Source organism: Cyanistes caeruleus, chromosome 2, assembly GCF_971803275.1.
Source record: "Cyanistes caeruleus chromosome 2, bCyaCae1.hap1.1, whole genome shotgun sequence".
Lineage (NCBI taxonomy): Eukaryota > Metazoa > Chordata > Aves > Passeriformes > Paridae > Cyanistes > Cyanistes caeruleus.
The window spans coordinates 120,113,952-120,141,142 of NC_141702.1; the positions used below are offsets into that span (position 1 = coordinate 120,113,952).

Here is a 27,191-nt window from a genome sequence, read left to right on the forward strand (position 1 = left end):
CAGACAAATCCCAACCTGCTTTGATAAAAGGAACGGGAAATTGATAAGTTGGAATATGTCAGGATAAGTTTTTGCTCCTGCTGTCACTGTTGGGTGAGGCCCTGAGTTGGACAATTCTCCATCTAAATACAGTGGTGCTGCTCAAGAACCTCAGGCTGTGCTTTCCTTTGGGAAGGTGGGACAGCTACATCCTAGCACAGGGGCCAGCAAAATCCCACAGAGAGACAATCATGCGTGGAAGGGACAAAGTTAAAGAGGCAGCTTTTTGCTACAAGCACAGTTATGCCACCAGCTCCCTGTGCTGGAATTATTCTGTCATTTGTTTCATCCAACACACTCTCTGTGGGTTTTTTGGGGTTTTTTTTCGGGGGGGGGAGGTTGGTTTTTTTTTAATTTTAAGCAACCTTTTATTTTGAAATTTTATCTTATTCTGAGTGAGCAAGGAAGGTCCACACCATGTGGCCCAGGGCAGGACCAATGCTTTCATTCCCAAAACAGGTCAAGTGCCACTCGTTCTGTCTCTTTCTACAAGAAAAGGTGTTTTGTGCACTGGAAATATTGTTTAATGGAGGAGAGCTGAACTTGCACAGGAGCTGCTCAAATCCAAAGAAGATCAGCACCAGCTTTGGGGACACCAGACCTCACAGGAGCTTTTCTTATTAAGGAGGGCTTGGATTTAGGTGCTGGATAAAAAAATAAGATATTTATGACCAGGAAATGCACTCGTCTGTGTGAACCAGCTCTACCTCCTGAAGTGTGGGAGCAAACCTAAGTCAGCTGTTGGTCAGGAGGGGATGGGAGAGGAGGGGGAGCAAAGCCTGTTTCTTTTGGAGGTGGATGGAGCTGGGGCAGCCCGGATGCTGGGCAGGAGTAGCTGTGAGCCTGGAGCTTCCTGCGCAAGGGGAAGTCGAGGCTGACGAACACGGGTTTGGCAAGAACCTGTTTGCTCACGCCATGGCAAAAGCAGCTGTTGGTGGGCACCAAGTGCTGTGGCTTTGGAGTCAGAGATGTGCTTCCCCCTCCCACCAGGGAGGTCCCTCCCATGCAGGGAATTCTGACATTCCGCAAAACAATTATTCTTGCTTTGCCCTCTGATCTAATCACCGCTAGGAGGGTGTGCAGGAAGAGTGAGTGTGTTGTGTTCCCTTCCCTGGCACAGCCTGAGGGATGCTGAGGCTGCCCAGAGCTGGGTGGCTCCAGCCTTTCATCAGGGCAGCCTTGATCCAAGATAAAACCATCCCAAGGGATTGCACAGCTCAGAGCCATGAGGTGATCCAGCCAGCCCCTTGTGCAGGCAGCAGCAGGTGAAATGCTTTCATCTTTACTTACACTGTGTTGGCTGCTGATGCCTCTGGCAGCCAGGAAGGCTGGAAATGAGTGAATCTGGCTACAAGACTTCTCCATGGGGAGATAATCTATGTAAAAGACTCTTCCCCCTTTCCAGCTCCCTCTGAGCTCAGAAGTTGGGATATGAGCAAGAGCTGTGAGAGTCAATTTAAATGCCGAATCATGCTGCTGCTGCTGTTTGGGTTTTCTGCTTGGTGAGACACTAGAACAGGCTCTGTTGCAACAGTCCAGCAGCTCAGGGGAGTTATTTTGGGCATTATTTGCCCACTCATCTGACATGTGGCTGGCAGGTTCCGCCCCACAGCTGTCAGAAATTCCTGTGCCTTGCACAAGGGCTGCAGAAAAGAGGAAATGTGGTGGGCACATGGAAGTGACCAACACAACTGGACACTGTTGCTACAGCCCCAAGCATTCAAGGCTCTGCTGGGTGTTGGCCATTACAAACTTTTTCAAAAATATAATGTAAATCTACTTCGGATCCTCTTGTCAGCTGAATTTCAACTTACCTGATCCATCCCAATTTACTGCTAGGAATGTCTAGTGCCAGCAGCTTAAAACTTGCCAAATGTTCTTTGCAAGGTAGACACGCTACAGGGAGCTGGACCTCGTGGCAGGAAGGATGTTCAAAATAACTGTATGAAGCTGAACCCTACAGTGTTAAATATAAATAAATAAATGGAATGTCCTGGGAAGCAGCCCAGGAATAGCAGCTGAAGAGGGGTGAGGTACAGTGACAGGAGCATACAATTCCCAGCAGTTAGAGTGAGGTAACATTGGTGTTTGGAGAAAGCAGGAACAGCAGAAAAACCGTGAGAGGTGCTGTGGCTCCTGAGCAGGAAGTGTTGGCTTCACCTTTTCCTTCTGCTGGCAGCTGAACTCCTCCCTTGAAGCTTCAGTTGTTTTTGTGCCTTTTCCAAGTACAGCTTACACCTTAACAATGGCACCAACGAGGGGGGGAACGTGTCACACACGAGCCAGGCAGGAAGTGCAAGACAAAGTTTTAATCATTAAAAGTTTATCAATAAGCTCTTATATACACATAGTTATACACAAAGTGGTTCAGGAGTCCCTCAGCTTGGAGAGCTGTGCTGGTGAGGCCTTTGTCAGCTCACAGACACTGTTCCCATGGGAATGCCAGGATTTGGCCTTGGGGGCTTTGCTGTCCTCAGCTGGGCACCGAGAGGAGCCCATATTCATCTGCTGTATCCAGGATTTTACAGATGACTGGAGACTCCACCTGGAACAGAGAGACCAAACCACAAACTCAGCCCTGCAGGAATCTTGGGAAGAGTCACTGGGAGAAAGGGGCCACCTTAAACATAGATCTGGAGATTTGGTCTGCTACCAGCCCTGACCTCAGGGCATGTCTGTACATACCCCAAGGATGTACTGGCAAGAATGAGGCTCCAACATGTAAATGGTCACGGCATGAGGGGAGTCCGATTCTTTACATCTGAAATTAGAGGAGAAATTGGGGGGTTGGTAGGCAATAAGCACACAATAAGCCCACTGCTGTCTGCAGCATTTTATTGAGTTAACAGATACTGCCTCCTGAGCTTTGTGACAACAGCAGCAGCTTTCTCCTCTGACCCAGGAAACAGACACAAAACTTCACTTGGTAAAAGTCCACTTACTTCAATTTCACAGTCACCTGCCTTGGCTTGTCTGTTAAGTCACAAACATCTCCATTTCCATAGAAATGAGACACCATCCTGCCACAAAAGATCAGAATGGAAGAGTTTGGAAGTGTTAAACACGATCTTTAAGCAGGCAGTTCAGTGGTACAACCCAGCACCTCATCATTGCTCAAGTATTTAATATACAAACAAATAGTAAGAAATACATTATTATACTATACTATATATTATTATACTGTATATTATACTATTATTCTATATAGCTATTATACTATTATAGAGCTATAGGTTGTATTACAGTTACTGCAGAGGGAAAGAATTGTTCAGTGTTGTTTTTCTCTGTCCCATAACCAAAATGCTGAATTCCTTATTTGCGATGTTGACTGGGGGGTAAATCTGAACATGCTGCTCTTGGCAGTTTATTTTATATGTTCATAACCCAAATTTCATGGGGCTGGGCCCTGTGTCCCAGGTGTGAGAGCAGGGCAGACAGAGCCTGGCTGGTACCTGACTGTCTGGGTGCCATCCTCTCGCAGGGAGAAGGTCCTGGCCGCGTTCTTCCTCGACCACTCGATGTGCTCCTCCTTGCTCCACGTGCCCACCACCACGGAGGTCTTGCCACTTTCTTTATCCTAAAACAGGAAAAGCTCATCACCACACCCTGTCCAGAGGATTGTATTTTCTTAACAGGAACTAACAGAACTCTCTGAACACACCTCGTGGTACTGGTGGACGTATTTGCCGTAGCAGAATTCGTATTTCCACCAGCCAACGCCCTGGGGAGAAGAACAACCTCAGTGTTAAAAAGAACCAAACAGAACACCCAAAACCAAACCCATCCTTTTCCCCCCAGACCCTAAACCAGCTGTTTCAGCTGTAAGATTCCATATCTGCTAGTTAGTGAAAATCCTTCATGGCTAATTTCACTGTCTGCTCAAATAAACTCAATTTCAACAGAAAAGTTACAGATAAAAATTAAACAAGTACATAAATTAGGATGTATTCCACCCAGCTTTATTCCACATGGCTTTGCTGCTCACCCCATGGAAGCAGTAGGAACCACTGAGGAATTCCTTGATGAGCTGCTCATCGGTCAGTTTGGAGATATGGGTTGTCCCCACTGTTAACAGCTGGTGGCTCCCAACAGCCACAGGCTTGTGGATGGAAGAGAATTTCTCTTCTTTCATTGAAGGCATTTCTTCCTGCAATTAAAGGATACAATTAAGTCCCCTGCAAAGTCTTAACAACTTATATGAAGTTACTGAACACTGAATCAGGTTGGCTGTTTTGGTCGATTTTAGCTGAAAGAAAATTCCAGTCAAAAGGTTCACACATTTGTGAACTCTACGCTACAAAGGCTACAAAAATTCAGATCAGTAGCCCACACTTGCTTTGTTTTCCTTCCACATAGGGTGGGTTACAGATGGTTTCAACAAGCTTAAAGACCAGTGAAAGACTAACATCATCTTTACAAAATGTCTTAAAGATGAAAAGTAAATGAAACAATTCCTACCTCCTTCACTCTCCTAAAAGGCATCTTCAGCATTTCCTGCTGTTTCTCCAGCTGCTCCAGGTTGTGGGGCTTAAGTGGGGATCCTGGCAGGGACTGGCAGAAGATGTCATTCACAGGGGAAGCCCTGAACCTGCCCAGCAAGGTAAGAACATGTCACTTTTAGACCTTCAAGTACAGGAATCAGTTCCATGCTCTGAGTTTCTGGATCTGCTGCTGCTCAGGTGGTGCAGGTGCATCCCTGGATGAGATGCCAGGTGTACAGGGAAAGCCCCAGAGGCTGAGGCACTGCTTGGGGCTGTTTTGGGAACATACAAAAGGAAAAAAAGAGCACGGAACTTGGAATTTGGGGTGTGATCCCTGTGATGTTACCGAGCAGCATTCCCAGGCTGCCACCTCCACCTTTCCTTTTTTCACCAAGGTGACGTAAGGGGGGGAAATGATGATCCTCTGTGTTTATTTTCAGGAACCCTTCCATGCCACCAGCAGGAAACCCTTCGGAAGGAGCCAGCAGCTCCAGATTTTATCCTTATCAAGCAACAGAACAATTTCCCTGTGCACTTTCTATGTCTTTTTTTTTCTACTGCTATAGAGGCTTAAAAGACTCCAGCAGTAAACAGATATCAGTGCCACAGATCAGTGCAGCAGGTAACAGAGTATGACCAAACCTATTCACATGAAAAAATATACAGCGGATACCAAACATTAAAAACAGCAGCACTTAGTAACTCCAACTGCCAAGTGTTCACAAAATGCAGGATTTTGCCTTCAGACCTTGTGGCCTGTTTCAGATCACTGATTAAATACTCACTTGTTCCAACATCTGTGTAAATCCAGGAATCCTGTCCATTATCCCCCCCTGTCTGTAGGGCACATTCCCTTTTCAGTTTTCTTTACACCCTTTGGAAGGTCCAAAGACTCAGGGGGGCCCTCACAGTACAGTCCAGGGAAAGGGAGGAAACAAAAAGCCTATACTTAATTTTTGGAAAATAACACTGAAATTGTGAATTCTCCATATGGAAATGGCTTCTAGAGAGCTCCTCATGTTGGGACAAGCTAAAATCAAGGTTAAGGTTGTGGTTGGAGAAAATACTTCTGGTTTTATAGACATTTAAAGTGTACACACATGGTATCTGCAGTCTTCAAATACCACGAAGATGATCCCTCAAGAAATCACAAGCTCAGAGGAGACCCAAGTGTTCTGGGCACTGTACCTGTATTTGGGGTGGTTGCACAGCAGCGGGGTCAGGATCACCACCTCGTACTCACAGGTGGTGACTTCTGCTACGGAGAGGATCTCGTGCTTGGCCTCGGGGTGGCAGATGTACATCACTGTGCTGGACCTGGGCAGGTTCTGCCTCAGGCTGCAGGGAGTGCCATTGCCCAGCTCCACTGGGTAGTACGGAGTCATCTGCCCTTCGATGTTTTTTGTGGGGATCTGGGTGAGGGAAAGGAACAGGTCATAACCACAGGAGAGCTCCTGAGACTCCTCTGAAACAAAATATGTTATTCCTGTGTGCAGAGCCAGCGTTACCAGGTTAAAATCAGACCCTGTGTGGCTACTCAGTGTTTCTGCAACATCCACACCTGTTCTGGCATTCACCCAGATTGGATCTGCCAGGCTCATCACCTCCAGCACCAGGCCCTAAAGAATTCAGAAAAACCCTACAAAGTCACCCTGGTACCTGCACTACATCTCTCAGCACTCCCAGCCCAGGCTGCTCCTTTTCCAGAGGATCCCACACCACCCGTGGCTAATGAAGGTAATGGTGTACACAAGGTAAATCCCACTTTGTCACACCTTCCAGTCCACTCTCTTCAGGTTTGTTCCTTCGTGTTTCATGCAGCTCCCTCTTTAAGACATTAATTCCCTAAAGTGGTAAAGTCTCTATACTGGAAGCAGCTGGAGCTCCTGGCTCCCCAAAATGCCCAAACCCACAAACTGACTCATTTTTACTTGTGTTGCTTGAGCTACTGAAGGTTTTCAGTGCTGAACAGACAGGGGTCTGTGCTAAAAGACAGAGGTGCTTTCTGGGGTCAGGACACTCCAGGGATCCAGGACCTTTCTGGGGTCAGGACACTCCAGGGATCCAGGACCTTTCTGCCCCTCATCTGCTTTGGCTTTCAAGCCACGTCACCCTGTCCCAGGCCACTGACTCCTCCCAGAAACTGCTCCACCATGAGTGAAGACATTCACGAGGTTCAAGAGCCAACATGCTCTCTCCTGATAAGAGATTCCAGGAAATCCTGACATGGCAAGTGCATCATAAGTACTGTCTGAGAAAAAGGCAATAAAAGACTTCATTTCCCCTGAAGCTGAAGGAAAAGAGCTGCACTGCAAAACACTTTGTTTTCTTGGCTTTCCAAGAGACACAGCTGCCATGTTCTGCCCCCACAATGATCTCCAAAATGCTCCTCAGGCCTGGCTATTGCTGAGATCACTACACAACCACCACCCTGGGCTGTTCCAAAGGCCACAGACACAAAAACTTCATTTCAGCATGAAAACGTAGGGGAACTGACAATGAGGTCAAACCTGCTCTCGCTAATTCCAAACCCCTGTGTGCTTCAGGTATTCTCATTGTTTTGCTATAGAATCAGCAACTCAAGAGTTGAGTTTTGGGGCCTAAACAAGTGGGGAAGTTCTCTAAGGCGAAAGGGAAGCACAGAGTATTACGGGATGGGTCAGCAAGTCAGCTCCATCTCTTAGGGATGTTGTGCTGTAGGGCTTTGTTAAGTGTAAGTCATTTGATTTGCAGGACTAAATAAATTTTCTGAGCTGGGACTGATAATTAAAAGCAAGAGAAGTGCAGCTCAAGAACAGTTTCGTTTCTTGATATTCATTTTGGGAGGGGACTAATTACATCATCTTATCATTAGATTGGATATTAGGAAGAAATTGCTCCCTGTGAGGGTGGACAGGCCCTGGCACAGGCTGCACAGAGAAGCTGTGGCTGCCCCATCCTTACAAGTGTCCAAGGCCAGGCTGGATGAGGCTTGGAGCAACCTGGGATAGTGGAAGGTGTCCCTGCCCATGGCAGGTGGCACTGGATGTCTTTGAGGTCCCCTCCAACACAAACCATTCTGGGATTCTATGATCATATATAAATTGCCTCCACTACTGATGGCAGAAGTTAGAATAGATGTTTTTCACTTGCCTCTTTTGCACCGTCTTTGGAATTTTCCTTCTCTTCTTGATCTAGGGAATAATTAAGAACGAGGTAAGTTTGTGCACTTGAAATAAAATGGAATTTCACAGAGAAGCTTTTCTGGCTTGTGTATTTGCTGGTGCTTTATACACTGCCAAGAGCCACTTGCAGGTGCAAAAGAGGAAAGAAAGGCAATAACCAGTGATCTGAGGCCCACAGTAAACAGAGCAAAATACACGTCAGTTCATCACAAAACCACCTGGAGTCGGTAGGACAGGCCAAATCCAGCCCTGACACCAAGGCAGGGCTGGAGAACACGTCACTGCAGCTGTTTGGGAAGGGTGGGAATTGGACAGGAAACAGCCAGGTGCTTTGGAAGGAGCAGGAGCTGCCAGATAGGAAGCAGGGAAAGGACACAGGACACAATCTGCCACCTAAGCAGAGGGACAACAGCCTGAGAAACTCAGCCATGGTGACCTGAGGTATCATCACACTTCAACATCCAGCCCCGAAAATGGGTGACTCAAATCAAACATTCTGTGTTCTGTGCAGCAGCAGAACGAGGCACCTCTGCACAGGCACTGCACACACTCACCCAGAAAGACCAAACAAGGCAGGTTCTGAAGCCCTGCTGCTTTCCAGGACTAAGATCCCTAACTCAGGGCTGCAGCCAGGGATCCTGAAGTGGGATGAACAGCACTAAATGCCCCCAAAAAGACTGCAGCCTTCCCGTTAATCGCTTCCAGGAAAACAATGGTGCCCACCTTTTACACACTAGCCTAGAATGAAACAAACACCCCAATCTAGGTGATGTTTTTCTATTCTGTTTCTGTTCTTTCCATCAACCCTGAATGAACACTTAAGTTTGTGGATTTGGAAAACTTCTTTGAACTAACTTACAGGCAAAAAATGCTCCAAAAATCAGTTATTCTAAACTGCTCTTTGAGTTTGGGGCTCAGCAACCTCATTTCCACCTAAGTCCCAGTCCAGGGCACTTGAATATTTCTGAGGATCTGTGCCAGGTTCCCTAAAAAAAGCTTGGTCTTGAGACAGGAAAAATTAAAACCCAAAAAATTCATTAACATCAGCAGAATGAAATAATCTAAAACACACCTGGTTCTGACAATGGGTTCTTCATTATCATATTCCCCAGGTAATATTCTTGGATGTTTATTTTCTACAATCAAAACAAACATCAGTTACCACTCTCCAAGCTTTTTCAAGGAATTCAAGTCTGCTGGAGGAGTTCAGCAGGAACGTGCCAGTGGAGAAGGGGTTGTGAACAGCCTACCTGCCCCGTTTCCTTCTCCTCATGGTACTGACGGATGTGTTTCCCATGGCAGACCTCGTAAGTCCAGTAAGATTCAATCTTAGAAATAAAATACATTTAAAAATTATCTTTAGATGTATTTACACACCAAAAAAACCCACCCAAACGTTGGCTTTTGCAGCAGAATGCTGTAGCACCCTCAAATAGAAGAGCACAGCAAGTGGTCTCAGTGTTGCCCAAACACACACAGCAGAGAAGACTTCCTTGACTTTTACACAAATAAAACAAAGGGGAAAAAAAATAAATTAAAAAAGAAATCCACATTTTTAACTGCTACCATAGCAACCCATTAATCTGAATTCTGGCATCTTTAATCACACAGAATTTTGTCAGCAATATTAAGGCATAAAGTTGTAAAGACCTTGTTTCAGGCTGCATTAGTATCTCATTTACTATCCTGACATGGACTGGCCTGTAACCTTTTAATTGGCATTTAATGAACGAGACAGAAGTAACATACTCTATAGGAACAGCTGCTTTGCTTAAAGAGAGGCTCCAGCAGTTCCCCTGGAGTAGGACCTTTATAGTCCTTTTCTTCTTCCTGCAAAAAAAGGATATTTCACCACATTAAAACTGACAATGTGAAGACTCAGCTACAGTTTATATTTACAGAACAACTCGCCTGAACTCACCTCGTTGCCACTGGCTATCAATGGCAGGAGACACTTGTACTTCTCTTTATCCACAGTGGTCATGATGATATAATTGTCTTCCTTGTACAAGACACCAGTGGTCGGCTGAGAAAATAACCAACCCATGGATCAGCCAGGCAGGGGCTTTTTAATGCTACTCATTAGAAATACCCCTGAATTCCTGAGTGCTGCTCTAGAGTATTTCCTGTGATTTAATTATACCACAAGACTGGGGTTTGGTGGTTAAGCTGGCTGGGAGTTGCTGCTGCCTTCGCCTTGGACCTTCTACTTCCAGCCATATCCTGGATCCCCTCCAGATCCCGGATCCCCTCCAGATTCCTGATCCTCTCCAGATCCCCGATCCCCTCGAGATTCCTGCTCCCCTCACTCCTGCTCCCCATTTCAGACCTTCATTACAGCCCCCAGCCCCAGCCATCCCCCAGCTCTCCCCATGCCGCTTCCAGCACAGAATCCCCGGGATTCTCTCCCAGCTGCCGGGCTCCCTGCGGCGAGGGGCCAGCCCGGCCCAAGCCCCGCTGTGTGAGGAGGCTCGGAGCCCCTCCCCGGGCGGAGCGGCCGTGCGGGCCCGTGCGGTACCGACCAGGCTGAGCTCGGTGCCGGGCCAGTTCACCCTGAACGGGATGTCGTCGCTGAGCTGCGGGAGCGCTCGGCCGCCCTCGGCCACGGCCGCCACGGCCGCCAGGAGCCCGCAGAGCAGCGCCGGGGCCGGGCAGGGCGGCCGCAGCCCGCAGCCCCTCCGGGGGGCCGGGGCCGGGCTCGGCGGCCGCAGCCCGCAGCCCCTCATGCCGGCCGGCGGCTCCGCCGAGGCCGCGCCGCGCCGCCGCCACGTCGGCTTCCGGCAGCCGCGATCAACAACCGGGGCAGCGCCCGGCGCGGGCAGCGGCATCCGGGGCAGCGGCCACAGGTGAGGGGCCGGGCGGGCACGGAGCGAGCCAGGGACCGGGGGGGAATGAGGAGGGAGTGAGTGGAAGGGAGTGAGGGAGTGTGAGGGGAAGGGAGTGAGTGAGTGAGGGAGTGTGAGGGAGTGAGTGTGAGGGGAAGGGAGGGAGTGAGTGTGAGGGAGTGAGTGTTAGGGAGTGAGTGATGGGGGAGAAGTGTGAGGGAGTGAGGAATTTGGATGAGGACTGTAAATGAGGGAATGAGTGTGAGGGAGAAGTAAGACTGAGGAGTGGGAGGGAGGAGTGTGAATGAGGGAATGAGTGAGGGGAGTGAGGGAGGGGTAAAACGACGGGGAGAATGAGGGAATGAAGAGGGGAATGCGAGTAATTAACTTTGGTCATTATTGGCAGTGCTAAGGGTTAAACCCGTATGTATGAGGTTATGAGTGTAAAAGAGCACTTTGAGGGCTTCTCTGGGTGTTTCTCTGTACACCTGTGTACATATATGTATATATATGTGTGAATGCGTATCAATACACCTGAGAACCCCAAGGGGATTCTTTGCATCAGAGCAGGTTAGGCCAGTCCCATCTGAACCATGGATAAATAATAATAAATATATATTATTTATTCAAGATAAATAATTGAAGGAAAGACAGGAAGTTAACTGGCTGTGCTACAGAGAATCCCCTTATTGCAGAGCCTTGGAGTTATTCTGGATAGAAAATACCTTGGAGATCACAGAGTCCAACCCTTAAGTCTGGATTTCCCTCTCCCTCCTCTCTGCATTATCTTCTGTTAATAGTCATGGATGTGTCTGTTGTTTCCCCAAACACTGTCTGAGAACAGGCTTAGCAGCGCCGTTGTGTGCGTGGTTGTGCAGTGAAGCCTACAGATCTAAACTTTGTATTTGCACAAATAGAGATTGAGTTTAAGCAGTCAGAAAAAAAATGAAGCCTAAATGGCCTAAAATGGTTGAGGTAACAGATCTGGGAGGTTTTTGGTAGTGGCCAAAGCTGGGGGCAGAGCAGTGGCTTCAATCCCACACAGCAAGAACAAATGTATATATTTATATTTCCCGTGCTGTAATTAATTCCTAATGTTAATAGCAGCCCCTGTGTGTTGTTTGTCATTCTCAGCCCCAAGAGCCATTTTATAGCGAGGCATAATAAACACACACCTTGATGTCCATCCTCACACAGACACACTTTATACATAACATTTCTGCAAATTTCCAATGCCATTAGTTGTTGTAATGCATTTTTTATTGCACTGAAGTTGTACACACGCACACAGGAACATGTATTATTGCAATGGTTTATGGATTTGGGAAGCAAGTGAACCAACAAAGCCTTGGAGACAATTAAAGACAGAGAATGTGGAGCTGCACAGAATCACAGTACTTAAATAATTAGCATTTTAGAGGGGGATTCAGCCCTGATAGTTCTGGATCATTACTGAGCACAAGCATCCCCTGCCCTGTTTTAAGGAACAAGGGTAAGTCTTTGAGGAAAGAGTTTTTAAACCTAAAAAGAATTTTCAAGAAAGCAGAGAGCGCCATTGCACATTTTTACCTTTACAAATATAAACCAGGAAGATATAAAGAAGGGTCAGCCTTTTTAAGGGAAAACCACGCTTTTTTTGCAATTACTGATACAGAATCCAGGCTTCCAGGCTACTACAAAACACACATTCCTTGAGTGGGAAATCAGGGCGTTACATGGTGTCTGAAACAGGACCTTTTATATTAAGATATAAAAATATACTCAGTTAAAAGTTAATAAAAATAAAAGTTTTGAGGAGTGAGACAAATCTCATGTTGGGACGGAGACTCCGTGTGCTGATGGATTGCATCAGGAATAAAACTACCCTGAACTGGGGGCTTCCCAACCCTCTTGGGATGTCCATACACACCCCTAAGGTTACTGGAAAGAGGGTTCTTTCCTTAATTACCTTCTGTTGGTGAATTCCTGAAACTAAAATCTATCCTTGGAGCTGGGGTTTTTCAAGAGATGGGGCCACAACAGCACCTGAAGTAACAGAGAGTTTCTGTTCTTGCTGTGTTGTGACTTGAAGTCATGCTCTTAGTTAATTTCAATAGTTTGGGGTTATTCTTTATATTAGGATTAAAAATTAAAATGAGGCACTGATAGGTTATGGCTTGTTTGAGTCAGAGTGCCCAGAGTTTTGGTTTTCAGGGCTTGACATCAGCAGCCAAGGGAAAGAATTATTTCCTTTACAATAAAATGGTTTATTCCTCTGCATTTAAGGATAAATTAACATCTAAAGGGTGAGATGACTAATTCAGTGGTGTAACTTCATTTCAGAGGAGTTGAATGTTGATATAAATGTTCTACTACACAATTTAGGCCAATCACTTAAAATTCCTGCACTGTGGTCTGGAATCAGAACAAACTATCACTTAGACCTTTGGAACTATGTTTCTGCATGCTGATTTTGACCTCAAAAGTATTCTAAAGATTTATTTTAAACCTAAAATAATAACAAAACATAAAGAGAAGTTTAAGTGGTTGTCCTGAGGTGTAGTCTTTGGATGAAAAGCTAAGATACCAAATTCAAACCTAGAACACTTTCCTTGCTCGCCTTTCTCCGGACTCCTTGAAGAATGATTTTGGCAGTTTCGCTTTAAGCAACCAACTCCTATTCTGAATGCAGCATTAATTAAGATATGCAGTATTAATTAGGATAGCACAATACAGAGGAACACTCCTCCCCGTCACATGCCCATGGCCAACAAAACCTCTTCTCTGACGACAAAACCAGCTTGTTATTTTATAGACAGTTGAGATTTTGGTGCTTGTTCAAGAGCTCCTTGACCAGTGTCTCTAAGGAGAAGAGGTGCTCATCCACATCCTCTGGCACGAGGTTCCTGATGGAGTTGGCCAGCTCAAACAGATATTCCGTGTTCCTGCCGCTAGGCCCGGCGGCGCCCAGGATCTGGCGCGCAATGTCCTCGAGCGGCGCGGGGCCCAGGTAGTTGGGGTTGTCGCGGGTGCCGATGTACAGCAGCACGTCGAAGGGCTGCACTGACGGGTCCTTCGGGTAGAAGATGACCGTGGTGGTCCTGTAGCCGCCCTTCTCCCGGAAATCCAGGTAGGCCTTCACTTCTCCTTCCTTCCCAGCCGGTAATCTGTAAGCAACGCCCCACACGCACCCCTGGCCCGGGAGAAGTGGTTAAAAGGATACTCAGAAATCCCCGTGTTTAGGCAAAACTTACAGTAAACTCACTTCCTGCCCTTCTGCCTCTTTTCTGCACTCTTTGTAAAGAGTCCCAAAACAAAAGGGCTGCTTTATTCAGGCAATTATCAGTGAAAACACAGATCATGCAAATTGATCGTCCTCCTGCTAATGCTGAGGTTTTTCTAGCAGAACAATTTCTTGTTTTGTTAATATTTGGAGTAGAAAGTAGGCTTGGTACAAACCACTTAGGAGCTGGCAGAAAGGACACAGAGTTTCTCCCTGACCTCATAAAATTAATGTCTGAAAATGACAAATTTAAATAATGCTGAATTTGAAGGAATTTTGATCAGGTCCCTTCTGTTTAGTGACAGTTTGGCAAGGACCTGAGGGCCACCCACACCTGTTACACACCTGAACTGGTGTGGTGTGCTGAGATAACTCCACAATCTGGTTACACATTGTAAATTGAAAATTGAAATTAAAACAATTGCATTTATCATTTGATGCTGGTATCAAATCATGTATGTTTGATATATCTTTATATCAAATTCTGCATCTCACAACTGGATAGCCAAAGTGACTATTCCAGAATATACTTTAAAATATCACTGTGGTAATAACAGACCCAAACTACTTCCAGTTTATATTGATTACTTGAAACAAGAGCCATTGGTGTAACTCTGGGAAACACTGAGAGAACTTTTCCCTAAAGATAAGACAAGTTATCTGCTTGTAGAAAAGCAAAAATTAATGAGGGGAAATGCAACAGGACATTCTGTACAGCAGTACTGTACCTCAGCATCTTCAACCAGGGTCACAACTCTTCCAGGCTAAAATTTAAAAGCAGAAATCATCATTCAGTCAGAGGCTTTTGCCCTAAATCATGAGCAAAACCAAACCAAAATGAGAAAAAAACAAGGAACAGGAATGAAACACTTAGAGAACTAATCCAGCACAATTCCAGTAAGATCCAGATCCACTGTAAGTATTTTCTGAGAGTAGCTTGTATGTATTAGATAAAATAAACAACCTGTTAGATTCTGGGTAGACAGCACTTGTGACACAAAAATTAAAAGTAGTCAGAAATGGGGAGGGCTTGAATGTCCTTTTTGTTTTACATGTGCTGTCCAAACTCAGTTCTATTGCAGTATAAAACAGTGACAATTAATTAACAATACAATAACACTGATTAAAAATTTAGAGTTGCATTAACGTAAAATTATCCTGAAGGAGCCCTTGGAGCCTCACTGGACAGAGGGAAGATACCTTGCAACTGGCTTGTTTACCCCAGTAAGCTAATTCTTGTAGGAAAAAGTAAGAAGCCAGTTTGTAAATACTGGAAATAAAATAGCTGAAGTTTGTTGTATAAAACCTTAAAACATAAAACCCTATGTTGAACTACATCTGCAGCTTAAAATTGCTGCTTTTGGCATCAAATCAGTTCTCCCCCAGCATGAGCCATTTATTCCTGACCTGACTGATAAAATAAGGCCACAAAGCTACATGAACACTACATGATTCCTATTTCCTGAGGAGAAATGAGTCTGTCCCCATGATACATCAAAGATAACTCTGGTGTTCCTTTTGCAATGCTTTTTTCCATAGCCATTGATAGTTCTCTGACTATGGGTCACAAAGATTTTTGTGAATTACGGATTAAAGAGATATTCTGTGGTGGAAATCGACTTTCTTGTCCTTGCTAGGAATGTCCGTAACTGTAACCTAAATTCACTAAATTCCATTTAAATCTAAATCGATTTAATATGAAGGGCAGTACTGAGGAGAACTAAATGTTCAGGTGGGTTGTGTGATGGAAGAAGGATTGGTTTGCCTAAGGAAGGGCAGGATATTTAGTTAATTGCTTTGCAGAGCCCTTGTCTTGCCTGGAACTACCAAAAACAAACATTAAGAAACAAATTACTAAATACTTATTGATCAGAGGAATTAATTACTGTTTGTACTACTGGGAATAATCCTCTGAAAATATTTTTAAAATACAGCTGACATGTAATCTGCTGTATATTTGCAAGGACTGTTATTTTCCTCGTTGCTGTTCTTTAACGCGTGTCACTGGTGGCTCAAGCTGTGTTATCTTTGAGCTCTGTGCAAGTTATTTTAGGGTGTTGGAGGTTCTAACCAGTGTTATTTACAGCTGGGTGAAACTTTTCACGAAGCAAGCTGCATTCTTTAAAATAATCCTGATGCTTTTTCTCTTTTAAATCCGCTTCAGGTTTACAGCGGAGTTACCTGGGTGCAGGTCATACCTTATCCTCTCACCCCCCGTGCCTTAAAAACAGATGACATTGGGAATAATCACTCGGAATTTTAATTTTTCTCGCTGTTTTTTTCCCTCCTTTTCCAAACCGTGAAGAATTTTAGAACTTTAAGTATCTCCTAATCCATGAATTTTCACCTGAGAGTAAAAGAAGTTAAAATACAGCGCGCAGTGGGGGAGACTTACTTAGATCAGTAATTCTGCCTTTTCTTATTCCCTGTGCACAGCCTGACACCCGCCCTTCACCGAGGCTATTTAACTCCCTAAATGCCAAATGCGGGCATTTCCGAGCCCTCTTTAAAGCGCCTTGTGTTTTCCGTGGCTTTCTCTCAGCCCTTGCGGGCGGCTCCGGCCGCGGGGCAGGGCCCGGGCCCGACGCTGCGGCCGCGCTCCCCCCGCGCCCGGCTCACCTTGCCCGGCACCCCGCGGTGGTCGGTGCTGCCCTGCCAGAAGCGCCGGCTGTAGCCGCGGACGCGCCCCACCAGCTTCTCCTGGTAGGGGAAATCCACCTTCCAGATGAGGGAGCCGTAGCCGAACACCCACATGGCGGCCCGGCCCGGCGGGGCCTGCGCAGAGCCGCGGGGCGGCCCCGGGCGGAGGCGGCGGGGTGGCCGCGGTCCGGCCGCGGAGCAGCGAGGGGCCGGCGCTGTGACGGCTGCCGGGGAGCCTTCATCGGCCCGGACAGCCTCCGCCGTCCTCACGAACCACCGTCTCCCCAAAACGCACCGGCGACCGCATCCCAAGCCCACAAACAACCTCCCCCGAGCACCCGCCTCACCCCTCAGGCCTACAAACAACCACATCCCCCCCCCAATGGCCTCGCCCCAAACCCGCCAACCACCTCCAGAACAATCACCTCTGCCCTCAAAGCTCACAAAGAACCACCCCTTAACCCCATAAACAGCCATCTCTCCTCCAACTCAACCTGCCCTTAAATCCCCAAACACCTTCCAAACAAACACCAACTCACCTCAAACCCCACAACCACCTCCCCTCAAAATCCACCTCAAAAACCACCTCCCCCTAACCCCTCCAAACCACCATCTCCCTCCAAACCAAACCAAATCCTCTACAAAAAAAACAAGACCCTTCTCGTAGCTATATTGTACACATCTCTCTTTCCCCCCCCCCCTCCACTCCTTTCCTTCTGCAGAGTTCCATGCCAGGGATGGATTTCACAGAAGCCTATTCTGACCGGTGCTCGGCCGTGGGCCTTGCAGCCAGAGAAGGGAATGTTGAAATACTGAGGGAATTGATTAATCGGGGATACAGCGTTGATGTCCCGGATAACAGGAGGTGGTTGCCCATCCACGAAGCGGCAGCGCACAATTCCAGTGAGTGCCTGAAGCTGCTCATTGATACAGGTAAGGAAAACCTACTGGGAAATAGTGTGGTTTTCTGCTAAATTACCCTGCCATAGAAAATACAAGTTATATAGATTCAGCTTGTCCTTCTTTGGGGATTTTCTGTATGGTTTCCAAACTGTAATAAAGAGAAGTTGACACATTGCAATTCATACTTGTGAATTGTGGGTGATACTTGAGGTGATAACAGCACATTCATGGGTGTTCCGTAGGCCACATATCTCAAATAACTCTGTTATTTTCTTAAAATGATTGTATTTTGAAATTCACTACCAAATACCCCTTTTTTTCCCCTCATTATGCTCCTCTGCAGCTCCAGCTGATGACTACATCCACTCGAGGACATTCGAAGGGCTGTGTGCTCTGCACCTCTCGGCTCGTCACGGCTCTGTGGAATGTCTCCAGGTTCTCCTGGAAGCTGGGGCTGACCTCAACAATGTCACCACTGAATCTGCCACCACCCCGCTCTTCCTAGGTGACACAAGCTTTCCTCAAATCCCAGAGTTTGAACTCACCAGTTAAAACACAAGTTTCTCCAAGTTTAAACTTACCAGAGTTTCTTCCTTGCCTGCCATGTTGCATCTTTTTGTAGGCCTCAATACCTACCAGGCTTTAGACACACACCCAGTGGGTGTGGAAATAACCTTTTGTTTATGGGTACATCTGCTTCAGACAGTGTTTTAAAATGAAATTATAAAAGCAAACTGGTTTTCTGCATCAAGCACAGGAAAACTTTAGGAGGTTCATGATTACATCTATATGAGGCTGTTTCAAAGCCTTTTTGATTCTTATGACTCCTCCCTAATTCTTATGTTAAAAGACTTACTTTAGACATTTCTAGTTTGACAATTAAGGTCCATTATTTTAGCATTTTTTCTATGATTTATGTTTGACCTAATTAAATGCTTAAAACTTCTGTTCTGGTAAATCCTGAGGGTCTAAATCATCTGATTAAATATGCTTATTGATTTGCTTGCCTCTGTACTCAGACATCATGAGTCCCATGTTACCTGTTCCAAGTCTTTTCCATGTTTGGGGGAATTTTGGCATCATTTCCATTCTGCAGCACTGTTTTGGGGATCTAAATATAAAAGGCAAGTAAGTATATAATGGGCAAGTTTAAAGGAATTAGGATTATTGTTTCAGGATGTTGGCAGTAAGACCTTTTTAGCTTTTAAATCCAAATACTTTATTTATTTTTTAAATTCTTCAATAAGAATTTTTTTTTTTATTATTTATCTTTCTATTACTGTTCCATGGAAGCTGTTGAAAACAGACACACAGAGGTTGTCAAGTTTCTGCTCCAACACGGAGCAAATGTTGAAGGTTCTCATTCTTGGTCTGGATGGAATTCTTTGCACCAAGCTTCCTTTCAGGTAACCTGTGAGCACATCATGTAATTTCTGTGTAACTGGTGTATTCTGGGAGATAATTATTTGTTTAATAATTACTGCATTTGTCAGGTAATTTTTCCTGACCTAGCTTAGCAGTCATAAGCTTGTACTTAAAAATATGTTGGCTTAATGGTTCTAACACATACAAATGAGTTTATCATGTAAATGGGCAAAAGTGATTAACTTGAACTTGCCAAATTTCTTATACCATTAATTTTTAAGTGCATCTTCAGAGTATTGAATGCATTGCAGGTTTTATTCTTTCTCTCAGGAACATGTGGGGAAAACCAGGTTATGTAATTTCCTCGCTTTCCTGCTGGTTAAGTCTAAACCCATTGATTTCAGGGTTCCACTGAGATAATGCAAATGCTCCTGGAGAAAGGGGCCAGCAAGGACTGCCGCGATGACTTTGGAATTACCCCTCTGTTTGTGGCCGCTCAGTATGGCCAGCTGGAGAGTCTGCAGCTGCTTCTGTCCCACGGTAACCACGAGCCTTCATTTCCCTTGCTACGCTTCCATTGACTCCCACTAAATGCAATTTTAGCTCTGCTCTTGCGCGTCGTCATTTCGAATATTGGAGGTTTTATTTCCTTATTGCTGCGGAAAACTCGCTGAGTTTGAAGCCAGCCCTTGAAAAATCGTGACTGATGGACATGGCTTTGGTTTTGTTTTGTGTCAGGTGCAGATGTCAACTGCCAGGCCAAGGACAAGGCCACTCCCCTGCTGATTGCTGCACAGGAGGGACACCTGGATTGTGTGAAGCTGCTGCTGACTGCAGGGGCAGACCCAAACCTCTACTGCAACGAGGATAACTGGCAGCTACCCATTCATGCAGCAGCTGAGATGGGCCATGCAAAGTAGGTCCTGGTCACACAAATCTGATCCACAAAGGAGGAGGTTCAGCCCTAAAAGGGGGAAAAATTGAGTGTTCAAACTGATCTGTAGTTTAGAAGTTCTGATTATTTTCTTAGTTTAAATGTCTCTTAGTAGTTTCTTCTGTACTGACAGGGAGTAGGTTTAGATGAAATACTGGGGGAAAATGCTTCCCTGTGCCGTATCTGGAAATGTTCCAGGCCAGGGCTTGGAGCAACCTGGGATAGTGGAAGTGTCCCTGCCCATTGCAGGGGGTAGAACTGGATTACCCAACTGTTCTGTGATTATAGGATTTTTAATTCAGCATCTAACCTGGGTTTGATCCATATCCTGATGAATTTAGAGGGTTTTCCATAGTGCTGAACCAGGTATCAATTCACTCTATGACCATATTGCTTTTCCATTTAAAAATACAAATAACTGTATTATACATTATATATGACTTGAACAGCTGCTAATTAGAATTCTGTATTAAGTAGCAGAAGTAATTATATGCAAATATTGAATTAGCTGCACCAGCCAGAAAAATTGAAGCCACAAAGCAGTTTCTTTAACCTTTCCATAGATGCATTTGTAGCTTTGCCCAATTTCAGTGCTACAAGTCAGTTCCACAGCAGAGAGCCAAGAGTGGAAGGAAGTTTTGGGAGTAGACCACTGGGGAGAAGGATCTCTCAGGAACTCCATGATTCACACATGGACAGCACTTAAAAATATATAAATGATGATACATCACTGGCAACTCTTACACAGCACCAGTAAGTTCCAGCAGCAAAGGAAGTGGTGTTTGTCACTTATGTGATGTGGCCTGGGGTGTCAGCTGTAAACAGAATTAGTTCTGTGAACCAGAAAAATCAGAATTCATTTCATTTGCAACTCACATTTCCAGTTTGCTTCCAAACTTCCTTGGAGTTGGGATTTAATGTGCAGTGGTGTTCTGTTGCTGTAAAAAGAATTGTTGGGTAATAGGAAGTAGCTGTCCCTAGTATTTGGTTTAAAATGCTTCTTTCCAGACCAAACCCATCCCAAAGCACAAAATTTGCCACGGGTCTGTGTATGGAATTATAAAGGTGCAAATTCAAGAGTGAAAATACATCATTTTCTTCTAAAGCTGCAATGAGCCTGTGAAAAAACGAGAGTGTGTTTAAGATGAATCATTGCATAAGATCAGAAAGCAGTGGTTTTAAATACCTGCAGGATACTGGAGTTGCTGATTCCCATCACAGACCGGATTTGTGACAGGGGCGAGGGCAAGGTGAGCCCCGTGTATTCCGCACTCTACGGCGGGGACGGGGAGTGCCTGGAAATGCTGCTCAAACAGGGCTTCAGCCCCGATGCCCAGGAGTGCCTGGACTTCGACTGCAGGTCCCCCATGTGCATGATCTTCCAAAAGCAGTAAGCAAACCTCTTCTGTTTTCAAGTTAATCATATTTGCTTTAATTAACTTACTTTAAACGTGTAGTTTCCCACCTTCCTCCCTCTGCTGCTATCATGTAGTATTTTTCCAGAATTCCAGTGTGTTCCCCCTTTGCAGACACTCATTAATATTCCTCCTTGGGAATATTAATGTGAAGACCTGGAATGTGACTCGCACTGCACTAAGGAAAACATCTTCAAAAATGGGTTTTGAATCCTCTCAGCTTTTAACAGATTATTTATTTGTACATAGATTGAAATTGGTTATGGCATAGAATTTAAATTAATGAGGTTTGTTAGTAGTGAATTTAGTTTGTGGCCTGCTCCTAGGAAGCTGCCTTTAAAAATCCTTGGACACCATATTTCCCTTTCTACCCTGGTGTTGCTTTATAATAAATAATTTAAGAAAGGATGCAGAGCAGGTGATTGCTCTGTGAACGAGGCAGGTAACACATCACCACTTCAATGGAGCAATGTGCCATGTAATCACCAAAAGGCAGCACCAGTCATAGTCTCAGTCCTTATCCTATTACCCTGTTGCAGTGGGTAATGATGAAAAGATTTCAATAAAACCATTTTAAAATGTTTTATTTGAGACAGATGTAAAAAGTGGTAGGCGCTTTCTGAGGGGAAGCTCATGGGATGCCGTGTTCCTTCCCTGCTCACAGGTATTACCAGTTCATCGATGTTCTCCTGGAATACGGGATCACCCTGCGTGGGATTAACTTGGCACACTGCCTGTGCCATAAGAAGTTTGCTCTGTTCCGGCGCTTCCTGAGGCTGGGCTGTTCCCTGCCCTCGGAGGAGGAATTAATGCACTTCATCCACTACAGCAGCACGGTGCAGAAGGAATACAAGGAATGGCTGCCCTGCCTGCTCCTGGCTGGTTTCAACCCTGTGAATTTCATGTGCAAGTTCTGGTGAGCAGGGAGCCTTGTCTTTATTTACTTAAACACCTCGTGCTAATGTGCAGAGCTGCTACTGAGCGAGGGCTTTCACAGGATGGCCCTTGATAATCAGCTGCCGCCATCAGGAACAGGAGGGGTTGTGGAAAGTCTGAAATAAATCATTCACACGTCATGTCTGGAGGCAGTAAAACAGTTTTATTTAGGAAGAAAGCCACATTGGAAATTGCCTTTCTCTAGGGTAGCGATAAGGCATCACTTCCCAAGTTTATATCGAACATCTCTAATTAACCCCCAAATTTAGCTGCAAATTGTGTGTGTAATACTTTAATACAGCCATGGTAAGAAGAAATTCCAATGGGAGAAATAGGTCAGGAGGGATGGGAAGCAAATGGGAAGTGAAGCTGGGCCAAGGCTGGGAGGAGAGGAAACGGATGCAGTTTGAGACTTTTGTTTTAACACAATGTGGCAAAAATTCCAGTTGGATTTTTTTTATTATTATTATTGAAGTTTTTCCACATATAAATAACAGCTTGTTGATGATTTATATTTAATTGGGCACTACAGGATTACACTTAGAGTTATGAAATGTTTGTATTTTCTGCAGGCTGTAGTAAACACATGACAAGTTTGCAACTCAGTGACTGAATGAATCTCACTGTTCTTGTGTATCACATGCAATGCTTCTTGGTCTTTTATTTTGTAATCTATAAATAGTTTTAAAAGGTATTTTAGGGGAGTCCTTGTTACGCAGGATTTTCTCCATGGGTGAGGATGTCCTTAATTTTGTCCTGGAGTTCATGAATTGGAGCAGACTTCCTCCAATTGTGGAGCAACACCTTTCCCAATACAAGGAGAAGTTCACTTGGACTTCCAAGAGCCATTTTGGTAAGGAATACATGCAGGAAATTGATGTCTCCATGTAACCAGCTTCCAGGCTGCAGATGGGGAGGTTGAGGAGAAGATGACAATATGACTTAATTATGTTTTATTTTCTTAATTTGTATTTCTAATGAAGCATCTGTTTTGTAAGCCCTGGACAGTAATTAAATACACACCACAAAAATCAAACATAATCAAGAAGTTACAAGCCAGAAAGATTCAGTTGGTTGTGCAGGAATTTTTCATAGTTCATCCTTCAGAAAAGCAGTTATGTGTTATGTGGCTGAGAAACTGCACTTAGGTGTCTTTGTTAATGATTCCTTTCAAAGAAAATTCTTCTTTAAAAGGGTCTGTAAAAATTTTTAAGTTGTCTAAGTGATAATGTCATTTAATAATACTTCCTTTAGAGTGTTTGAAGCTAATGAGGGTGTTTTAAGGGGGTTATTTGGGGAAATTGAGATTTAGCTCTCTCTTTATTTCCTTTTTTATTAATAAATATATTTGTGTTGTAAGAGCTGCTCTGTGTTTGACTTGGGGTTTCATTTTCCAGCCTTCCTTCCTTCTCTGTCCCATCTGTGCCGCCTGGAGATCCGGTCCCTGCTGGGGAGCGAGCGGCTGCGCTCGGAGCGCGTGATCCGGGAATTGCCGCTGCCAGCCTGCCTCCAGGACTACCTGCTCTACCTGGATGTGCTGCGAGCCAACACTATCCCAGACCTGCAGGATTCCCTGGAGCAGGGAGAGGAGGGAGTGCCTTCCAGCCGCTCTGAGGCTGAGGATATGGAAGAGGGACGCCAGTAACACCAGTGCTCCGTGACGCCGGTGCCAGTGCCTGGACTCGCAGCTGCAGGTTTTGTAATGGGAATCAGGAGACACGTGAGGAGAGCTGCTCTAAATGTCTGTTGTAATCATTCTTTTCGTGCTGTAGTTTTATACTACATCTAGAAATTTCCTATGAGTTCTATGATTTACTTGTTTAAAATCTGCTGTAGCTTTGTAAGCGAACATTTTGTGTTTCTTTTCTAACTCTTGGGGAGTAAAATGAGCTTGTTCAGTGAACACAGCTTACAGAGTAGTCAAAATCTGTCAGTTGACACTTTATTCCAAATACAGCATTTACCAAATGAAACCATCTGAAAGTCAAGGAACACAATCTTGTATCATTGTTATGAATTTGTGTTGGGGAGGGATGGAGCTGAACCAGAGAAAGGCAAATAATACAAAGAAAGGAGATTGTTTGCTGAAGGAACAGTGATGGTTTTTTTCCCTTCCTTGGTGTCAATATTTGGCAGAATGTTGGAATTGGAGGCTTTGGGGCCTGTGCCCGGTCCCTCCCCTTGCATAGCCCCCAGGCAAGGCAGGAAATGTCCCACAGGCACAGCAGTGTGTGCCAGCAAAATCCCTCCTGTGATGAAGTGCAAAAGGACCTGCTGTTCCTGAGGCCTGGTGACAGGGCTGGGGCAGGGACACCTTGGGAAGACAGCAGGGTCTCTCACACTGGGAAAGCCCTTGTCCTGCAGAGGTGAATCTGGTGCTGCCAGGATCACTGGTAGTAGATGCTGAAGGCGTGGAGGATGTATAGGAAGGTTGTGAGGAAGGCGAAGAACTGCACGAGAGGAAGAAGAGGGAGGGTCAGCTGGCAGAGTCAAACTCCATCTCCTCCCAATGCTCTCAGCATGGGAAAGCCTCCCAGCCCAGAGCTCTCTCCAGCCTCAAAGGAGAGGCAAAGCCTCAGCTTTTCCCAGGATCCAGCCACGTCGGGCTGTCCATGAACTGATGGACCCTGAGAAGCCGACCCTAGCTGCATGACCCACAGAGGTGAGGAGCTGAAGCTGTGCCCAGTGTGACACTGTGGGGATTTGGGTGGCTCTGCTGTGGCTTCAGCACGTGCTGCTGCCTGTCCCAGGGGAACTGCATGTTCTGCAGCCTGGCAGGGTGCTCTGGACTCACCGATGCGGCGCTGTTGAGCTGGTAGTTGAGCGGCCCATCGGGGTTGAGCTCAGAGTTGATGGTCGCGTTGGCCTGCAGGACAGCGGCGCTCATGTACAGAATGGCCGTGGCACCGTGGTACAAACTGTCCTGCAAAGCAACGCTCCTGTGAGTGCCCCAAGGGGGACACATGCCTGGATAGGGCGGGGACCAAACCCTCCCAGGCAGTGGTTTGACAGCACAGCTCCCCTGGACTTTCCAGTTGAGGCAAGAGGAGGAGAGGGTCGGTGGGTCACCAGCCGTGGTGGTCCTGCACCCACACTGCTGCTGTCAACATCTGCCCGTGTTCCATCCTCTCCTTACCAGCACTTTCCAGTTCTCGCTGTTCCTGTGGAAGCCGAGGAGGTAGCTTAAGAGGAGCAGCAGGGAGATGAGGCAGGAGGTGAGGGACACGTACATCACCCATCCCTGCAGCAGCGGCAAGGAGACGGAGGTAGCAGCGACGAGGATCCACACCCAGGTCCCGCAGAGCTGCCAGGGACAATCAGGCACCTCTGATGAGTGTGGGATGAGGAAAAGCTCTTTTCCTGCCCGGTTCCCTCCTCGCCTCCCTCCTGGGCAGGCCACAGCAGCCAGCGGAACCGCTGCATCTTTCCCAGGGCATCCCGGTGCAACAACAAGCAAGCTGGCACTGGTTTCCCTGAACACTCATGGGAAATGAGTGCTCACACGAAAGGGAAAGGTTTGCTGCTGCCTTCCACACAAGGAAATGTGTCACCCCGAGGGATTTGGTGGAGGAGCCAGAAAATGTGCTTTTATCTGGGAAAAGCAAACAGCCCTGCTCGCTCGGTCATCTCCGAGGCTTGGAATCACAGCACGAGGAAGTCTCCTTCAGCTCCACGCACCAGCCTGGAGTGAGTTGCCCATTCTGGATCCACCCAGAAGATTTGCTGAGCACAAAACGCACATAGGCTTATCGGGATGATGCTGCCCTGTGCCATCCCAGGAATTGCAGCAGGGAGCTGAGCCCATCACCACGGCAGGGATTGTGCCTGTGGAGCACAGGGTGTGTGGGTTGCCAGCCCATGTGCACCATGACAAAGTACACCAGCTGCTATCTCAGCCAGTCCCACTGGATGCCCTCTGGACCCAGAAGCAATTGAAAGAGTCATGGAATGTCACACGTTAGGAGACGCCAAATTGCCTTCAACCCCTGGAACGACCTGAGACCAGAACTGCCTTGATTTTTTCAAGCCGTTTCTACATGATAACAAGAGCTGCTCGTCTGCCCTGGGTGAGCCAGCAGCTCTTCAGCCTCTCCCAGCCTCACGACAGCCAGCGACCCTCACACAGGCTGTGATGGAGCAGAGTGTACCTTGTCCTCAAGCTGTTCCTAAAAACCCCATCAGGAATACTTCGTGCTTTCAGCGTAAGCTCAAAGACAAGGTGTCACTAATCCCAGTAATGATGCCTTCAGGATGATTTCGGGGGATTTGAGCCGGGAGCGGGTGCGGAGCGAGGCATACTCACGATCTCCGGCAGGATGAAGGCGTAGGGGATGGTTTTGAAGACGGCGGGTCCGGAGGGCAGGGCTGGCTGAGCGGAGGCTGCAGAGGGACCCACCGAGGCCATGTCTCCTCCGCTGACAGCGCTGCGCTGGGCTCCGCTGGCGCTCGGCCGCTCCCGTGCGGGATTTAAGGGACACGCCCGCGGGACGTAAGCGCAGGAACCGGCCGGGGCTGGCACCGCGCCGTGCCCCGGCACCGCCGGACACCGCGGCTTTGTGCATCCCGCTGCCGGCCGGGATGCGACAGAGCCCGACCCCGGCCCCAACACGCACCAATGCAAGGTCGTGAATTGGAGGGGAAAGGGGAAAAAAAACTTCCTACACCTTGCCGGGACAGGAATATTTCCTGCAAACACTTGTCCTTGGCACGCTTCCAAGCCTGAAATATTTTTGCTTCCACTGTTGTTGCCTCCTCCCCTTTCTGTTCAGGTTTCTGCTCCCGTGATCACGTCAGACCCCTCCACACCCTCCAGGTACATCCACCTTCAGGAACTAGCAGGTAAATTTTACAGACACACCGGGAGGGTTTGGCAATGTGCTCCCAAGTGCCCTCTAAGGTTTGAAGGAGAGCTACTGGAATTTCTGCCTCCTGGCAAATACATTTTGGATTTGGGAAGCACCTGCTGTCTCATCCAGCGCACTCTGCCTGGCCCCAGAACTCCCAGATAAGAGGTGGGACGAAAGGCTGGGGGTGGCACTTCTGCCTGGTGGCCCGGAGAGGACAGAATGATCCCATTAACTGGGGCAGTGGGCTACAGCAGGACACTGTCCCAGTGAGATATCCCAGCTATGCCAGGCGAGACAGGTGATGCCCCAGGAACTTGGCGTCTGTGCTAAGCTCTTGCACAACACAGAGCAAAGATCACATCCATGTCTCTTGTCTGAGC

At 46.5% G+C, this 27,191-nt stretch overlaps 4 protein-coding genes across 6 annotated transcripts; 1 reads left to right on the forward strand and 3 right to left on the reverse strand.

Annotated features, from left to right (window-relative positions):
- Window positions 1-2,333: 2,333 nt before the first annotated feature.
- Window positions 2,334-10,425, reverse strand: ERLEC1 (endoplasmic reticulum lectin 1). The gene is made up of 14 exons (XM_086875157.1): window positions 10,207-10,425; window positions 9,606-9,710; window positions 9,434-9,514; window positions 8,935-9,012; window positions 8,757-8,820; window positions 7,653-7,693; window positions 5,709-5,932; window positions 4,498-4,627; window positions 4,025-4,186; window positions 3,701-3,760; window positions 3,492-3,616; window positions 2,982-3,059; window positions 2,725-2,800; window positions 2,334-2,584 (listed from the first exon to the last, which is right to left on the reverse strand). Exons 1-14 carry the CDS (start codon window positions 10,408-10,410, stop codon window positions 2,513-2,515), a joined length of 1,500 nt encoding a protein of 499 aa, XP_086731283.1. The 5' UTR covers window positions 10,411-10,425; the 3' UTR covers window positions 2,334-2,512.
- ASB3 (ankyrin repeat and SOCS box containing 3) lies at window positions 10,379-23,961 on the forward strand. 3 transcript variants are annotated; one of them, XM_086875155.1, is made up of 11 exons: window positions 10,440-10,530; window positions 13,444-13,618; window positions 17,134-17,344; window positions 17,658-17,819; window positions 18,608-18,720; window positions 19,084-19,219; window positions 19,418-19,595; window positions 20,806-21,003; window positions 21,693-21,944; window positions 22,684-22,817; window positions 23,362-23,961. In XM_086875155.1, exons 3-11 carry the CDS (start codon window positions 17,140-17,142, stop codon window positions 23,607-23,609), a joined length of 1,626 nt encoding a protein of 541 aa, XP_086731281.1. In that variant the 5' UTR covers window positions 10,440-10,530; window positions 13,444-13,618; window positions 17,134-17,139; the 3' UTR covers window positions 23,610-23,961. The 3 variants fall into 3 exon arrangements, with proteins under 3 accessions (XP_086731279.1, XP_086731281.1, XP_086731282.1); XM_086875153.1 differs by lacking the exon at window positions 13,444-13,618 and having other exon boundaries at window positions 10,379-10,530; XM_086875156.1 differs by lacking the exons at window positions 10,440-10,530; window positions 13,444-13,618 and adding an exon at window positions 16,299-16,474.
- On the reverse strand, window positions 11,752-16,857 carry CHAC2 (ChaC glutathione specific gamma-glutamylcyclotransferase 2). The gene is made up of 3 exons (XM_086875158.1): window positions 16,391-16,857; window positions 14,500-14,535; window positions 11,752-13,681 (listed from the first exon to the last, which is right to left on the reverse strand). The coding sequence occupies exons 1-3, from the start codon at window positions 16,781-16,783 to the stop codon at window positions 13,298-13,300; spliced, it is 813 nt and encodes a 270-aa protein (XP_086731284.1). The 5' UTR covers window positions 16,784-16,857; the 3' UTR covers window positions 11,752-13,297.
- Window positions 23,891-26,696, reverse strand: MALL (mal, T cell differentiation protein like). The gene is made up of 4 exons (XM_023923052.2): window positions 26,268-26,696; window positions 25,101-25,268; window positions 24,759-24,887; window positions 23,891-24,414 (listed from the first exon to the last, which is right to left on the reverse strand). Exons 1-4 carry the CDS (start codon window positions 26,367-26,369, stop codon window positions 24,352-24,354), a joined length of 462 nt encoding a protein of 153 aa, XP_023778820.1. The 5' UTR covers window positions 26,370-26,696; the 3' UTR covers window positions 23,891-24,351.
- Window positions 26,697-27,191: the final 495 nt, after the last annotated feature.

Bases quoted from the DNA above. Each gene is read 5' to 3' on its own strand.
- ERLEC1 (XM_086875157.1), bottom strand. From the start codon at position 10,410: ATGAGGGGCTGCGGGCTGCGGCCGCCGAGCCCGGCCCCGGCCCCCCGG. The intron at 8,821-8,934 runs GTAGGCTGTTCA...TTTTGATTGTAG, and splicing joins AGGAGAAGGAAACGGGGCAG to AAAATAAACATCCAAGAATA. The intron at 5,933-7,652 runs GCAAGTGAAAAA...TCCCTCACCCAG, and splicing joins CCAAAGACGGTGCAAAAGAG to ATCCCCACAAAAAACATCGA.
- CHAC2 (XM_086875158.1), bottom strand. From the start codon at position 16,783: ATGTGGTTGTTTGTAGGCCTGAGGGGTGAGGCGGGTGCTCGGGGGAGG. The intron at 14,536-16,390 runs GTGAGCCGGGCG...TTTAAATTTTAG, and splicing joins ACCGCGGGGTGCCGGGCAAG to CCTGGAAGAGTTGTGACCCT. The intron at 13,682-14,499 runs GTACAGTACTGC...CTCCCGGGCCAG, and splicing joins CCCTGGTTGAAGATGCTGAG to GGGTGCGTGTGGGGCGTTGC.
- ASB3 (XM_086875153.1), top strand. From the start codon at position 17,140: ATGCCAGGGATGGATTTCACAGAAGCCTATTCTGACCGGTGCTCGGCC. The intron at 17,345-17,657 runs GTAAGGAAAACC...GCTCCTCTGCAG, and splicing joins GAAGCTGCTCATTGATACAG to CTCCAGCTGATGACTACATC. The intron at 18,721-19,083 runs GTAACCTGTGAG...CATTGATTTCAG, and splicing joins TGCACCAAGCTTCCTTTCAG to GGTTCCACTGAGATAATGCA.
- MALL (XM_023923052.2), bottom strand. From the start codon at position 26,369: ATGGCCTCGGTGGGTCCCTCTGCAGCCTCCGCTCAGCCAGCCCTGCCC. The intron at 25,269-26,267 runs GTGAGTATGCCT...TGTCCCTGGCAG, and splicing joins CCTTCATCCTGCCGGAGATC to CTCTGCGGGACCTGGGTGTG. The intron at 24,415-24,758 runs GTGAGTCCAGAG...CCTCTCGTGCAG, and splicing joins AGCTCAACAGCGCCGCATCG to TTCTTCGCCTTCCTCACAAC.